This window comes from Ursus maritimus, unplaced genomic scaffold (genome assembly GCF_017311325.1).
Source record: "Ursus maritimus isolate PB19 unplaced genomic scaffold, ASM1731132v1 scaffold_2, whole genome shotgun sequence".
NCBI lineage: Eukaryota > Metazoa > Chordata > Mammalia > Carnivora > Ursidae > Ursus > Ursus maritimus.
Genome location: NW_024424452.1, coordinates 73,976,441 through 73,988,933, shown reverse-complemented (window position 1 = coordinate 73,988,933; position 12,493 = coordinate 73,976,441). Strand labels below are relative to the sequence as shown.

Below are 12,493 nucleotides of genomic sequence, written 5' to 3'. Positions count from 1 at the left end.
ACGCGGATGGGCGGAGCTTCAAGTCCTCCTAGCCACTAGGAACGAAGGGGCGGGGCGGTGGCGCTCTCGCACGTCCGGTAGTAGGCGGGGCTCTGTTGCCGGAGTAACTGGGCGTCGTTGTAGAGGTGGTGTCTTCCTGTGGCAAAGGTACCTATTTCCCTGCGCCGAGATCCTGAGACTATGGTGAGTGCCAGGCGAGGCCAGAAGAATGCCTTCGGCGTCCTGGTTACGTAGCGTCCCAGGTCCTGGGGCGGAGGGACGCTCAGAGGCATCCCGGTTTCTTCCACTTTCTCCCCATTATGTTTCTCCCTTTACAGGGGCTGTTTCTGCAGTTTCCTTCCTCTCCCTATTTCTTGCAGCACCCTGAATTCCACTTTGGTACTGGTGAGCCTTTATAGTAAGGTGACAGAAAGTGTAGGGGTAAACACTGGGTCTAAAACCCTGAGTTGAGACGTCATTTCGAACAAACATTTTAAATGTTTGCAGTTTTCAAGTTCTCAGCTTCACCTTAACGCGCTTAATTTAAGAGTTTTGTGTTGTGTATGTGACTGTCTCAACACTGACCGGAATCTCCCTAAGTCTTGCAGTGGGTGCTCTCCACACCCCGTCTAAGGGCCATGTGGTAACAGCTGTATTTGCATCAGTTCTCTTCTGGCCGGTTGATTACCTTATAGGTAGGTGCTTTTTAACAGAAATGCCCTGAAGATTTCTTGGGAGAGCTTCTGGAAAATTCACTCGCTTGCGCTTCACCCCCAGGAATTCTGAATCAGTAGGAATGGGGCTTGGCATTTGCATTTAAAAATTTTAAAAAGCCTGTAGGTGATTTTAATTCACTCCCATGTTTGAGAACACTGGGATTCTAGTTAATTCACAGAACTGGCAAATCTTTTAAACACTTAGGAATAACGGACTGGGGGTTAGAAAGAGGACTGTGGTCAGATGGGAAGAGGTGTGAATTTAGCAACAGAGCCCTTCCCACCACCCCTTCTTTCTCCATTGCTCCACAGCAATCCTTTCCTTAACTCCATCTGCCCCTGTGCGTTTCCTGTAGAGCTCTTTTCACACTTTCCAAACCCTGCCCCTTCCCCTCCTTTTTCCACCCTTCTAAACACATGCCAGAGTCTAACAGACATTTTCATCAACCTCAGGCCCCCTACCTACACATCAGTTTATACTTTTACCCATCGTTTGGTTTTGTGTTTCTAGTTTAATGAAAGTGGTGTTGAAGGCTAATCCACCTTCCCCCTAGATCTCATTTTCTCCTATCTATTACGAGACTCTTGGCTTCTGCTTATCTTTTTTCCTTCCTGGGCTTTCAGCCTTTTTCTCCTTTTCTTGCTTCCCAGTGTCTGGTCATATATCTTGAGAAAATGAAATAAAACAAAGCACACCCCCATGCTGTGTTTATCCAGTGATTGCCCAATCCTCCCATCTATCAGTAAACTGCTTGAAAGCACAGTAGTTTCACCTCCTTCAACTGCCCCTTCTTTCTCATCCTCAGTACTCTTGTTGTCTGACTTCCTCTTGAATGGCTTCAATGAAGTTGCTCTTGTCTAAGTTTCTAATGGCTTTTTCAGTTCCAGTCTGGTAATTTCTTCTCAAAGTTTATTTTATTTAGCTTTTCTGCAACAGCTGAAGTTCATGAGTATTCATGCCCCACCCCCCCCTCCGCCCCGACCTTACTGCTTTTCGAAATGCCTTTCTCTGGGACTCAGTCTTTAATATTTTCAGTTCTGTCTGTGCGTTTTCCTGGGGTGATTTCATCCATACACGTGAGTTTTACTAGTGCCGAAGCATTCATGTCTAAATTTCAGTTTTCATCTCACACCTGCTAGGGCTAACCTTGTTAGCTCTCTACCTGGACACCTCTACCTGGTTATCCAAAGGCCTCTCAAATTTGCCATGACCAAAACTGACCTTGCTATCATTCCACTTGGTTTCTCTAATTCCATCAAGTTAATTAATGATATCATTATATTATAACCTATAGTATAACCTTAATATTATATAACTCTAATATTATAGGTATTATGTATTATATATAACGTAAACCAAAAACCAGAGTTGTTGTCCATTCCTTTTCTATGCCTCCCATATTCAGATGGTCACTAGATCCTGTTTTAGTGTCAGCTCTCCTTATTTCTTGCCTAGACTGTTGCAGTATTTCTTGCCTGGACTTTTAACAGTGTGGTATGGCAGTTCTTCAATCCATTATTTTCTCTGTTACAAGAAGGAATTTTTTAAAAAAAGATTTTATTTATTTATTTGAGAGCGAGCACAAGTGGGGGGAAGGGGGAGAGGGAGAGGGACAAGCAGACTTCTTCCCTGCTGAGCAGGGAGCCTGACCCTGGGATCATGACCTGAGCCGAAGGCAGACGCTTAACTGACTGAGCCACGCAGGTGCCCCAGAAGGAATTTTTTAAGACCCAAATCTTTGAGGTCACTCACCTCTTTAAAACTCTAGATTCTCCATACTCTATAGTGTAAAATTCAAAGTACCTGGAATGGCATACATGGCCCTCCATCATCTATAGCACTCACCTATCTAGCTTCTTTCATGCTTCTCCATTCCCTAGACACTCCTTTTAGCTGCTTGTTTTTCGCTGAACATTTTAAGCAACTTCAACTTTGCACATGCTGTTCCTTCTACATGAGCTACCCTTATCCCCTTGTTTGCCGGCCAAATTCCTTTTGATCTTTCCATACCCAGGTTAGGTGTCTCTTCTTCTGTGATGTCTTACTTCTGTATTCAAAGACAGTTGACTTTTCATTTTTGTGGTCACAACTTTACATAGTACACATCTCTCTTATTTACTTGCCACATTCAGTTGGAATTACTTGTTTATGAGTTTGTCACTCTTACTGAACTGAACTGGGAGAGGGACCAATCTTTATTTTGTTCACTACTGTTGCTTACACCATATTAGGCACTCAGATATTTGTGGAATGAAAAAAGAAAAAAATAAGAATGTGGCAAGTGCCCTGAGAGGTTACAAAGTACTCGGGGGATATTGGAGGGTGGAGTCCTCATTTTTCAGAGCCAGAAAGGCCATCATTAAGCAAATGGGATAGAATTTCCATAGCTAGAATTCTACGGCCTGAACAGTAGCATAGAGAGATGGAAAGTGACATTTGTGGGATACTGGTTTTCTTAGTGCTTGTCTTATATTTTGTCATTCAGACTTCCCAGCTACCCTAAAAGCAGTGAACTCCTCCCCCTACCCTCTGCTCCACCCTTTCAAATTGGGTGGTCAGTGAAGGTGCCTTATATATTGTCATTCAGACATCCCAGCTACCCTAAAAGTGGTGAACTCCTCCCCCTACCCTCTGCTCCACCCTTTCAAATTGGGTGGTCAGTGAAGGCGCCTTTGAAGAATTGACTTCTGTCTTGAGACCTGAATGATGAAGTGCAGTGATCTGGGGGAAGTGTACCAGGCAACACCAGCAACAGGATCAAAGGCCCTGAGGCAGCAAAGTGGTTGGCATATTTCAGGAAGTGATCTTGTGGTTTAATGTAAAAAAAAATAATAGAAATTGGGTGCTGGGGCAGGGTGGGGGCAGCAGCAGTGGGGAAAGTATGGCAGAGAATAACATGAAAGGTAGTTAGAGGGGGCGGCCCACATGTACATACTACAGCATGGTTTCTTGGATTAGATTCTAACCCATTACTCCGTCATGAAATCAATTTGTTCTTCGTAGCCAGCATTAAAAAAGAAGATGACATAAAGCAGACACTGTATTGATTGTATGTACCATGGATAACTTCCATAACACTTTTAAGTTGTGTGTCTTTTGTGTACTGGGTTATGATATAAAATGTATTCTTTCCTGTCAGTCATGATCCACAACGTTCAAGATTTGGTTTACTTTGAACAATATATACTTTTAGAGGCAAAATAGTTGATCTCAAGGCACACAGGTTTCTTATTCCTCATTTGACCTGGTGACAATTGTATTGTGGCAGGAGAAGCTCTAAATTTAATGAGAGCCTAACATTGACTAAAGCAGAATTTTCCAGTTTCTTTCTGCACCCAGATCTCCCTCCTGCATCAGTTGCTGTCAGTCTTGTATGAGAAAGAAGAGGCCTTTTGAAAACCAGGGAGAAATTGGTGTCCTTTCTCTGTGTTCTGTCTCCCCTCTGGCGTGTGTGTTCTACGAAAGGCAGCTGGTCTCTCTCCCAGTGGCCAAAGGTGGAATTTGTTTCCTCTGCTGGTGTGTCTTCCTGACCGCTGCAATTACGTTATCTGGTCCGCTTCTGTCTGCGTCTGGTTTGTTAACAGCTATAGCTTCCAGCACCATAATTAGGTCCTGACTACAAATTCTAGACCTGCCTCTGTCTTGTGAAGCAGAGATAGGCAAATGTAGTTTAATATATCTCACATATGTGTTGTTTAAGATAAAGAATATGCTAGAGTCATCAATTTATTTACTTTAATGCATAAAGAGAATAGAGGAGATAATGCCAAGACTCCTGACTACTAAAGAGAGAGGAATGTTATATATCTTCTAAAATAGAAGATCAGTTTGAATGCTCTTAACCAAGATGATCTGCTAGTATAACGTAAGGCCTTTAAAGGTTATCTGCTATGTTCCGCAAGAATTAGACTAAACGAATGTCTCAAAGTTGTTGGTGTAAAAGAGACTTCAAAGAGAGTTTCACGATGGCTAAATATGAGCAAGATTTTATTCCACGAAATGTTTGTCAGTTTCCAGCTTTATAAAGTTTCTTCTAAATAGGCTTACTGTTTTTCTCCTTGGCATGTACTTCTTAACTCTCCAGGATTCCCTTTGTTACTAGAAGTGCTAACTCGAAAGGACTGCAACTCCAAAGCCTCAGGCAGGATTTCATGCGTTGGAACTGAATCAGAAAGTATAGCGCCTAATTTAGAAACCTGAAACCAAACAAATGATTCCCCCACTAAACAATTTTTATTACAAATGCAGTTTGGAGCCAGTTACATTCTTCTTTAATAGGAACTGGTAGTATTTGCAAAACTGAATAGCAATGGGTTAATATAATGCCCTACATTTTCCTCACATGCAGCTCTTTTATCTTTTTCTGTCCTTTTTCTACCTTTTAATTCTTCATCTTTTCTTTCTTTTTCTCGCAGCTTTATTGGGATGTAACTGACATAAAACATTGTATAAGTTTAAGGTGTATAAAGTATTGATTTGATACACATATACTGCAAAATGATTACCACCTTAGTATTAAGCCCATACCTGTATCACATCACATAATTACCATTACTTTTTTGCGGCGAGAGCATCTGAGATCTACTCTCTTAACAACTCCCAAGTACGTAATACGACGTTGTTACCTATGATGACAGCGCTGTGCATTAGAGTCCTCAGAACTTAGTCACTTCTAACTGGACATTTTTACCCTTTGACATCGCCCCATTTTCCTCTCCCCAGCCCCTGGTAACCTTCATTCTACTCTCTTTTTCTTTGAGTTTGGCTTTTTTAGATTCCACGTACAAGTGAAATCATACAGTATTTGTCTTCGTCTGACTTACTTCAGTTAGCATAATGACCTCAGAGTCCATCTGTTGTCACGAGTGGCAGGATTTCCTTCTTTCTCATGGCTGAAGAATATTCCATTGTATACATACCACATTTTCCTTACGCATTCCTCTATCGATGGACACTTAGGTCGTTTTTATATTCTGGCTATTGTACATAATCCTGCATTGAGCATGGTGGGGTGCATATATCTTTTGGAGTTAATGTTTCCATTTTTTTCAGATAAATACACAGACATGGAATTGCTGGATCATATGGTAGTACTATTTACAAATTTTTGAGAAATCTTCATGCTGCTTTCCACAGTGGCCGCACCATTTTGCATTCCCGCCAACAGTGCGTGAGGGTTCCCTTTTCTCCACATCCTCCCCAACACTGGCTGCCTCTTGTCTTTTTCGACTAGCCATTCTAACAGGTGCGAGGTGATAGCTATGGTGGGTTTTGACTTACTTTTCTCTCTTGGTTAGTGATGCTAAGCACCTTTTCATGTACCTATTGGCCATTTGTATGTTTCTTTGGAAAAAGTCTATTCAGTTCTTCTGCCAATCTTTTTAATCCTATTGTTTGTATATCTGTTATTCAGGTCTATGTATGTATATGCAATTTAGATATTAATCCCTCATTAGATACATAGTTTGTAAATATTTTCTCCCATTCTGAAGATTGCCTTATCATTTTGTTTATTGTTTCTTTAGCTGTGCAGAAGCTTTTTAGTTTGATGTAGTCCCACTTACTGATTTTTGCTTTTTTCTGTATGCTTTTGGTGTCATAGTCAAAGAACTATTGCCCAGACCAATGTCAAGTTGCTTATCCCTTATGTTTTCTTCTAGGAGTTTTATGGTTTCAAGTCTTACGTTTAAGTCATTAATTCACTTCAAGTTAAATTTTGTGAGCGGTGTAAGGTAGAAGTCCAGTTTCATTCCTCACCCATTCTTTCTTATTCACCAATTATTCATCAGTTCAAACAGGTATTTATTGAGTGCTTTTTGTGTGCCGGGCACTGGCTATACATTGATTAATAAGATTGCCCTCCCTCAGTGCCCACAGAGTAGAGCCCAAGTTTCTTAATTGGCATTTGAGACCTTCTCTGGTCCCTGTTTACCTTGCGTACCCCATGGAACTTATTGAGAAAAACAGATATTAGAAGATAAATTACAGGGATAAGTTGGGTTACAAAAGAAAAATTACAAGTTGAGGTCAAAATGCGTAATAAAAAAGAGTGACTTGACCTAGCCAGGTGGTCAGGGAAAGCCTCCTTGATGGTTTAACCTTTACATTCCTTCTTTCCTTAGCGGAGGAGACATACAGTATATTAAACACATAAGTGAATGAAGCCATGAAACAAATAAATGAATGGGTCACCTCATATGGTCCAAGCAATGTGAGCAAAATTAAACTTAATAACGTGATAGTGGCTGGTTCCAAGAGCAGGTAGCTAGAGCTAGCTTTAGGAGGGACAATTAGAGAACGTCCTCTTGAGGACATGGCTTTTAAATTGAAATCTCAGTGAGAAAAAAGGAGCAGGCCAGGCAGAGATCCAGGAATAGTGCATCCTGAGCAGACAACAGCCAAGTGCAGAGGCCCTTTGGAGGCATGGCGGAGGGCCAGTGCGGATGGGGTCTGGGGAAGGTGAGGAGGACAGGAGGACAAGAGATCTAAGAGGCAGACAGGAATACTGGGCTTGTGCAACTTGGGAAGGATTTTAGATTTCATTCTAAATGTTCTGGGATAATGCGTCTCATACATTTTTCCTTTTCCATCAAAATATTTTATTTTCTTTGGATCTGCCTTATTTAAACTTTAACCGTATTAGTTTGGTCTTTCAGTGACAGTTTTCATCCTATCTGTAGCATTCATGATCTCATAAACTTTGGAAAATATTTTTGTGTAAACTTTAGAAAATATTTATCTGTCCAGATCTTATGTTTGAAGATCAAACACTCCTGTTTTCTTCTATTATAATCGCCTTCTAATAATTTAATTGCCCTTCACCAGGGTGGCTCAGTTGGTTAAACCTCAAACTCTTGGTTTCTGCTCAGGTCATGATCTCAGGGTCCTGGGATGGAGCCCCATGTTGGGCTCTGTGCTCAGCAGGGAGTCTGCTTGAGATTCTCTTCCTCTCCCTCTGCTCCTTCCCTGCTCTTGTGCCTGCTCACTCTCTCTCTCAAATAAATAATCTTAAAAAAATAATTGAATTGCCCTTTTCTGGACCCTTTGTTTCCATAATATCTTCTCTAGGATGTGGCAGGTGGAGTGGATGGCGTCATTGTGTCTCCATGGATATTATGTTTTCTGCTGTGATTTCACCTAATGTCTTTCTCGATGGTGCTAGAACGTAAGATTGAAGTAGCTCGTTTTCCAGAAATCTCTTCAACAGTTCTGTTAACCTTATATTCACTTTCTTGCAAAATCGGTTTAAACTACTTCACTTCCAAAAGCTGTTGATATTTTAAGACTTTCTATTTATTAGATGTGAGAAATTGTAGCATTAAAATGTACTGCTCAGTTCAAGTTTATTTTCTGATACTAGGCACTTTGTCTAATTAAGTTGCCATTGTTACCTCTCCTGACTCATCTTATGTACTGTGCCTTCTTCATAGTGCTTTATTCTTTAAAATTTATGTCCATATGAATGCATAATGGCTCCAGAGTTCTCTGATATATATAAATTTCAATTTCATCTTCTGTTTTCTGTAGTTCTGATACAAGTCACATAATGCATATGCTGTATGCATTTTATATGTTGTCTAAAATATATCATTATATGATACATTTGTAACATATACGTAATACATAATATATATAAACTACATATAGCATATATATGTTTATCTTGTATATATAACAAATATTTAACTTGTTATACTGTAGAAGCAATCATTTTTGGAGATTTGCAAATATGTAAATATAATTAAATTCATCTGTAATATCACTGACTATATACAATCACTGTTAGTATTTTAGTATAATATACCAGTCATGTATATATATGTATATATCTTTGAGAATGTGATCGTACTGTATATATTGTTTTCAGATCTGTCTTTTTTACTTAATATATCTTATACAATTTTCCAGATCAATTTTAGAAGCTACATTTTATTCTTTCATTTACTTTGATATAACCAATCCATTTATTTACTTGGTCTTTTAATACCATAATTAATATATTTTTACAAGCATAGCTTTCCATACATCCATAATTATTTCCTTAGAGTAAATTGGAAATGGGGCGCCTGGGTGGCTCCAATGGTTAAGGGTCTGCCTTCTGCTCAGATCATGATCTCCAGGTCCTGAGATCGAGCCCCATGTTGGGCTGGCTCCCAGCTTAGTGGGGAGTCTGCCTCTCCCTCTCCTTCTGCTGCTCCCCCTGCTCATGCTCTCTCTCTTTCTCTGTATCTCTCTGTCTCAAATGAGTAAATAAAATCTTTAAAAAGAAAAGAATAAATTAGAAATGGAATAACTGGGTGAGAGAGGCCGTGTGCATTTCTGAGGTTTTCACGATACACATTGCCAAATTACCTCCAGAAAGTTTTACCACTTGTACTCTGCTAGCAGTGTGCCGTGGTGCCTGTTTCTTCTAAGCTCTAACCTGGTATTGCCATACGTTTCTTACATATATCTCACAACGGATTTGAACTTTTAATAAAAATTTCACCTTTTTTACCCAATAGTATATTAAGATTATAAATTATAATATATTCTGTAGATTAATACTTACCTAAAATATTTTTCTATAATCACTGTTTGCCATTTTTCATAAATTGTTGGAATTCTAAATTTATTACCAGTATATACTGAGGAAGATGGAGGTAACCTTTTCTAAACTATTATTCGCAGATGGATTATCCCGTCCTCTCTGGTTACTTGTTTTGAAGAAGCAGCCTGTTGTAGCACAAAGGAATGGGTGTAGAGCTAGAAACCTGAAATTTTCAATCCTGTTGCATTCTTGGCTTCAGCGTGTATTTACTATGTGACTTGTAATCCTTCTGGGCAGTTGACTTCCCTTTTATAAAATCAGAATGATAATTTCTTTTTTTTTTTTTTAAAGATTTTATTTATTTCTTTGACAGAGATAGAGACAGCCAGTGAGAGAGGGAACACAAGCAGGGGGAGTGGGAGAGGAAGAAGCAGGCTCATAGCAGAGGAGCCTGCTGTGGGGCTCGATCCCATAACGCCGGGATCATGCCCTGAGCTGAAGGCAGACGCTTAACCGCTGTGCCACCCAGGCGCCCCCAGAATGATAATTTCTGTTCAGAATAGCTTGAAGCCTTTTTGTGAGGATCCAATGTGTATGAAAGTAACTTACAAACTGTAATGTACTATACATATATTACTTTCATAGTAACCAGAATGCCGTCGAATGGAACAAGCTGGGGAAAATGGAAGGAGACTAAAATCTAAAACAAGTTGTAGAAATAAATATTTGAGGTTAGTGATGTTATTGTCCAATTTTGTGGCTATTTAAAAATTTACTTTTATATATTAAATTCCTTGTTAATTATATTATAGAGTCATTTTCCTGATGGAAACAATAAAGGGTCAGGGAAAAGGGAGGGAAAGATGGAAGATGGCAGGAACAGTACTTGAAACAGGTTTTAGTAACTCTCCTACACTTTCGGGAAGGGGATAGCTGGACGTGTCTGATATGTATTTAGTGAGTATTAGATTTGAGATCCATGAATTTCTACTCAGCTTAAATAGATTAGGTGGGAACATTTGCTTTTACTTGTGGTAGTTGAGATTTTATTATTCCATAATTTGATTTGAAAGTACAATGAGCCCATTCAGGCCTAATCTGTTTTTTTGCTACATAGGCCTAGAAAATATGGCTTTGGACAAACTGAAAACCCCTCCATCTAGTGGCAAGTACAAGTCTATCATTATGTTAAATCATCTTGCTTTTTAACTTTTATTGTATGTGCCCAAATCTCTGAAAGGTGAATATTTGTATGTTACAGGTATCTGAATATTTTTCATAATTAAATGGTTTTAAAATTTATATCCAAAGGGGGAATGGCTCCTAAAATATGATCACTTCTCGCCTCAGCATTTTCATTTACAATCTGACGATGTCCTTAAGATTTTCTCATATTTCCCAATACACACATAGGTTGAGCTATGTGATGATAACACTAGCAATGTTAGCAATTAGTAGTAACAGTATCTACTACTAGATAGTCTTATGATTGAATGAGATAAGGTGCTTAGCCTAATGCTTTATACATTGTAGGCACCCTGAATGTTAGCTGTTATTACTGCTGCTACTGTTGTTACTGACAGGCGTCAAATGGAGACGTACTGAGTATGAGAACAGAGAGGAGAGCCTCATCACTGTGGAGGAGTGTTAGTGAAAAACAAGAGGAGGTAACTTTACAGCATGTTCTGTGTTATGTTTTATTCACTGAGTTTCAGGTTTCCTTTAACTTGTGCATATCTATACATTTAAAAGTAAACTTACGCATACTCATATCAACACTGATCCCTTAAATGTACCAGAAGGCATCTTGAAACAGAGTGGGAAACTACGTCACTGTGGTTTATTGTTCAAGGTTCAGCCTAGCGCCCTCTGCAATTAGGTGCTTAACAAATGCTTTTTTTCTTCCTTTTGAACATTTTACTTATTGACCCAGAAGTCTGTTTGGGGTGAGTTATGACTGAGCACGGGACATACACATTTGTGACTCTCCAGAAGTACCTGAGGTGTTCTTACTAATATAATTTTTTTTTTAAAGATTTTATTTATTTATTTGACAGAGATAGAGACACAGCCAGCGAGAGAGGGAACACAAGCAGGGGGAGTGGGAGAGGAAGAAGCAGACTCCTAGCGGAGGAGGCTGATGTGGGGCTCGATCCCACAACACCGGGATCACGCCCTGAGCCGAAGGCAGACGCTTAACCGCTGTGCCACCCAGGCGCCCCATTACTAATATAATTTTTAAGCAAATTCTTTTTGATTTACCTTTCCGAGACACACGTTTTTAAAAAAAGTTTACATCTTTTTTCCCCCCACATTTACGTGCACTTCAGCTGATGTGTTATTCCCTTTGCCGGGAATGCTGCTCCACGTCTTCCTGTGCTCACGTGCCACCTCACCGGAGAGGGTCTCCTTGCCCACCGTATCTAAATTAGCACCTCTGATTATTCTTATTCCCCTGCCTCTTCCCCTTTCTCTTGTTTCACTTTAGCACCTGACAAAAGCACCGCCCAGCTGCAATTGTACTAATGATAGTGCCTGACATTTATACAACATTTCCCCATATTTTTAGGCATTTAAGATTCTTGACTAATTCATAGTGTCCTTTAGAGATAGCTATTGAATGTTTGGAGAAGAGAGATGAATATCAGTGGAGAGCAGAGAGGCACAAATGTCAGGGAGGGAGAAGAATGCTCTGAAAAGATAGGTGAAAAGAAGGGAAGTTAACTCTCCACTGAATTTCCTTGCTAGTCACTTGGTAGAGACCAGGACCCGGGAACTGTTTTTGAGCAAGGGCTTTTTACCACCAGAGAAACTCTAGAATTCTAAGTCAAGAACAGTGGACTCTCTTACTCTGAGAGAGAACTCTAGGCTCATTCATCAGTTATTTTTAAATCCCTATTTATGTGCCGGACCCTCTCCTAGGCACCCAGGAGATAGCAATGAATGGCAAAGTCCTGCCCTTACGGAGCTGAGACTTATGGGGGGTAGGGAGTCACAAGAAAAACAAATAGACATATAAGGAAATGTTAGGTATTGCTAAGTGCCACGAAAAAATGAAACAGGTTATGGGGACAGAGAGTGAAGGAAGCCGAAGGGGGCTGGTATTTAGTTGGGTGGTCGGGGAGGCTTCTCCAAAGGGAGGCCAGAGTGCAGTTGGTGTTGCAGAGCCCTGGTAATGCTAGCAGTCGAACTGTCCAGCAGGGAGAGCAGCGGTGCAGATTCTGTGGGGGGCCTCCTTGTCTGTCCAGGGACTAGCAAGGCGGCGGG

General features: G+C 40.2%; 1 protein-coding gene across 3 annotated transcripts in view; it reads left to right on the top strand.

The window, feature by feature from the left end:
* Positions 1–64: 64 nt before the first annotated feature.
* The window catches only part of NME7 (NME/NM23 family member 7), a 243,095-nt gene continuing 230,666 nt past the window's right edge, over positions 65–12,493 (top strand). Inside the window, exon 1 of one of the 3 annotated variants that reach the window (XM_008695848.2) lies at positions 65–183. In XM_008695848.2, the coding sequence (XP_008694070.1) occupies positions 181–183 (3 nt within the window). In that variant the 5' untranslated portion in view covers positions 65–180. Of the gene's footprint in view, positions 184–10,818; positions 10,894–12,493 lie in introns of those variants that run through there. The other 2 variants (XM_040636186.1, XM_008695838.2) reach the window with 2 other exon arrangements.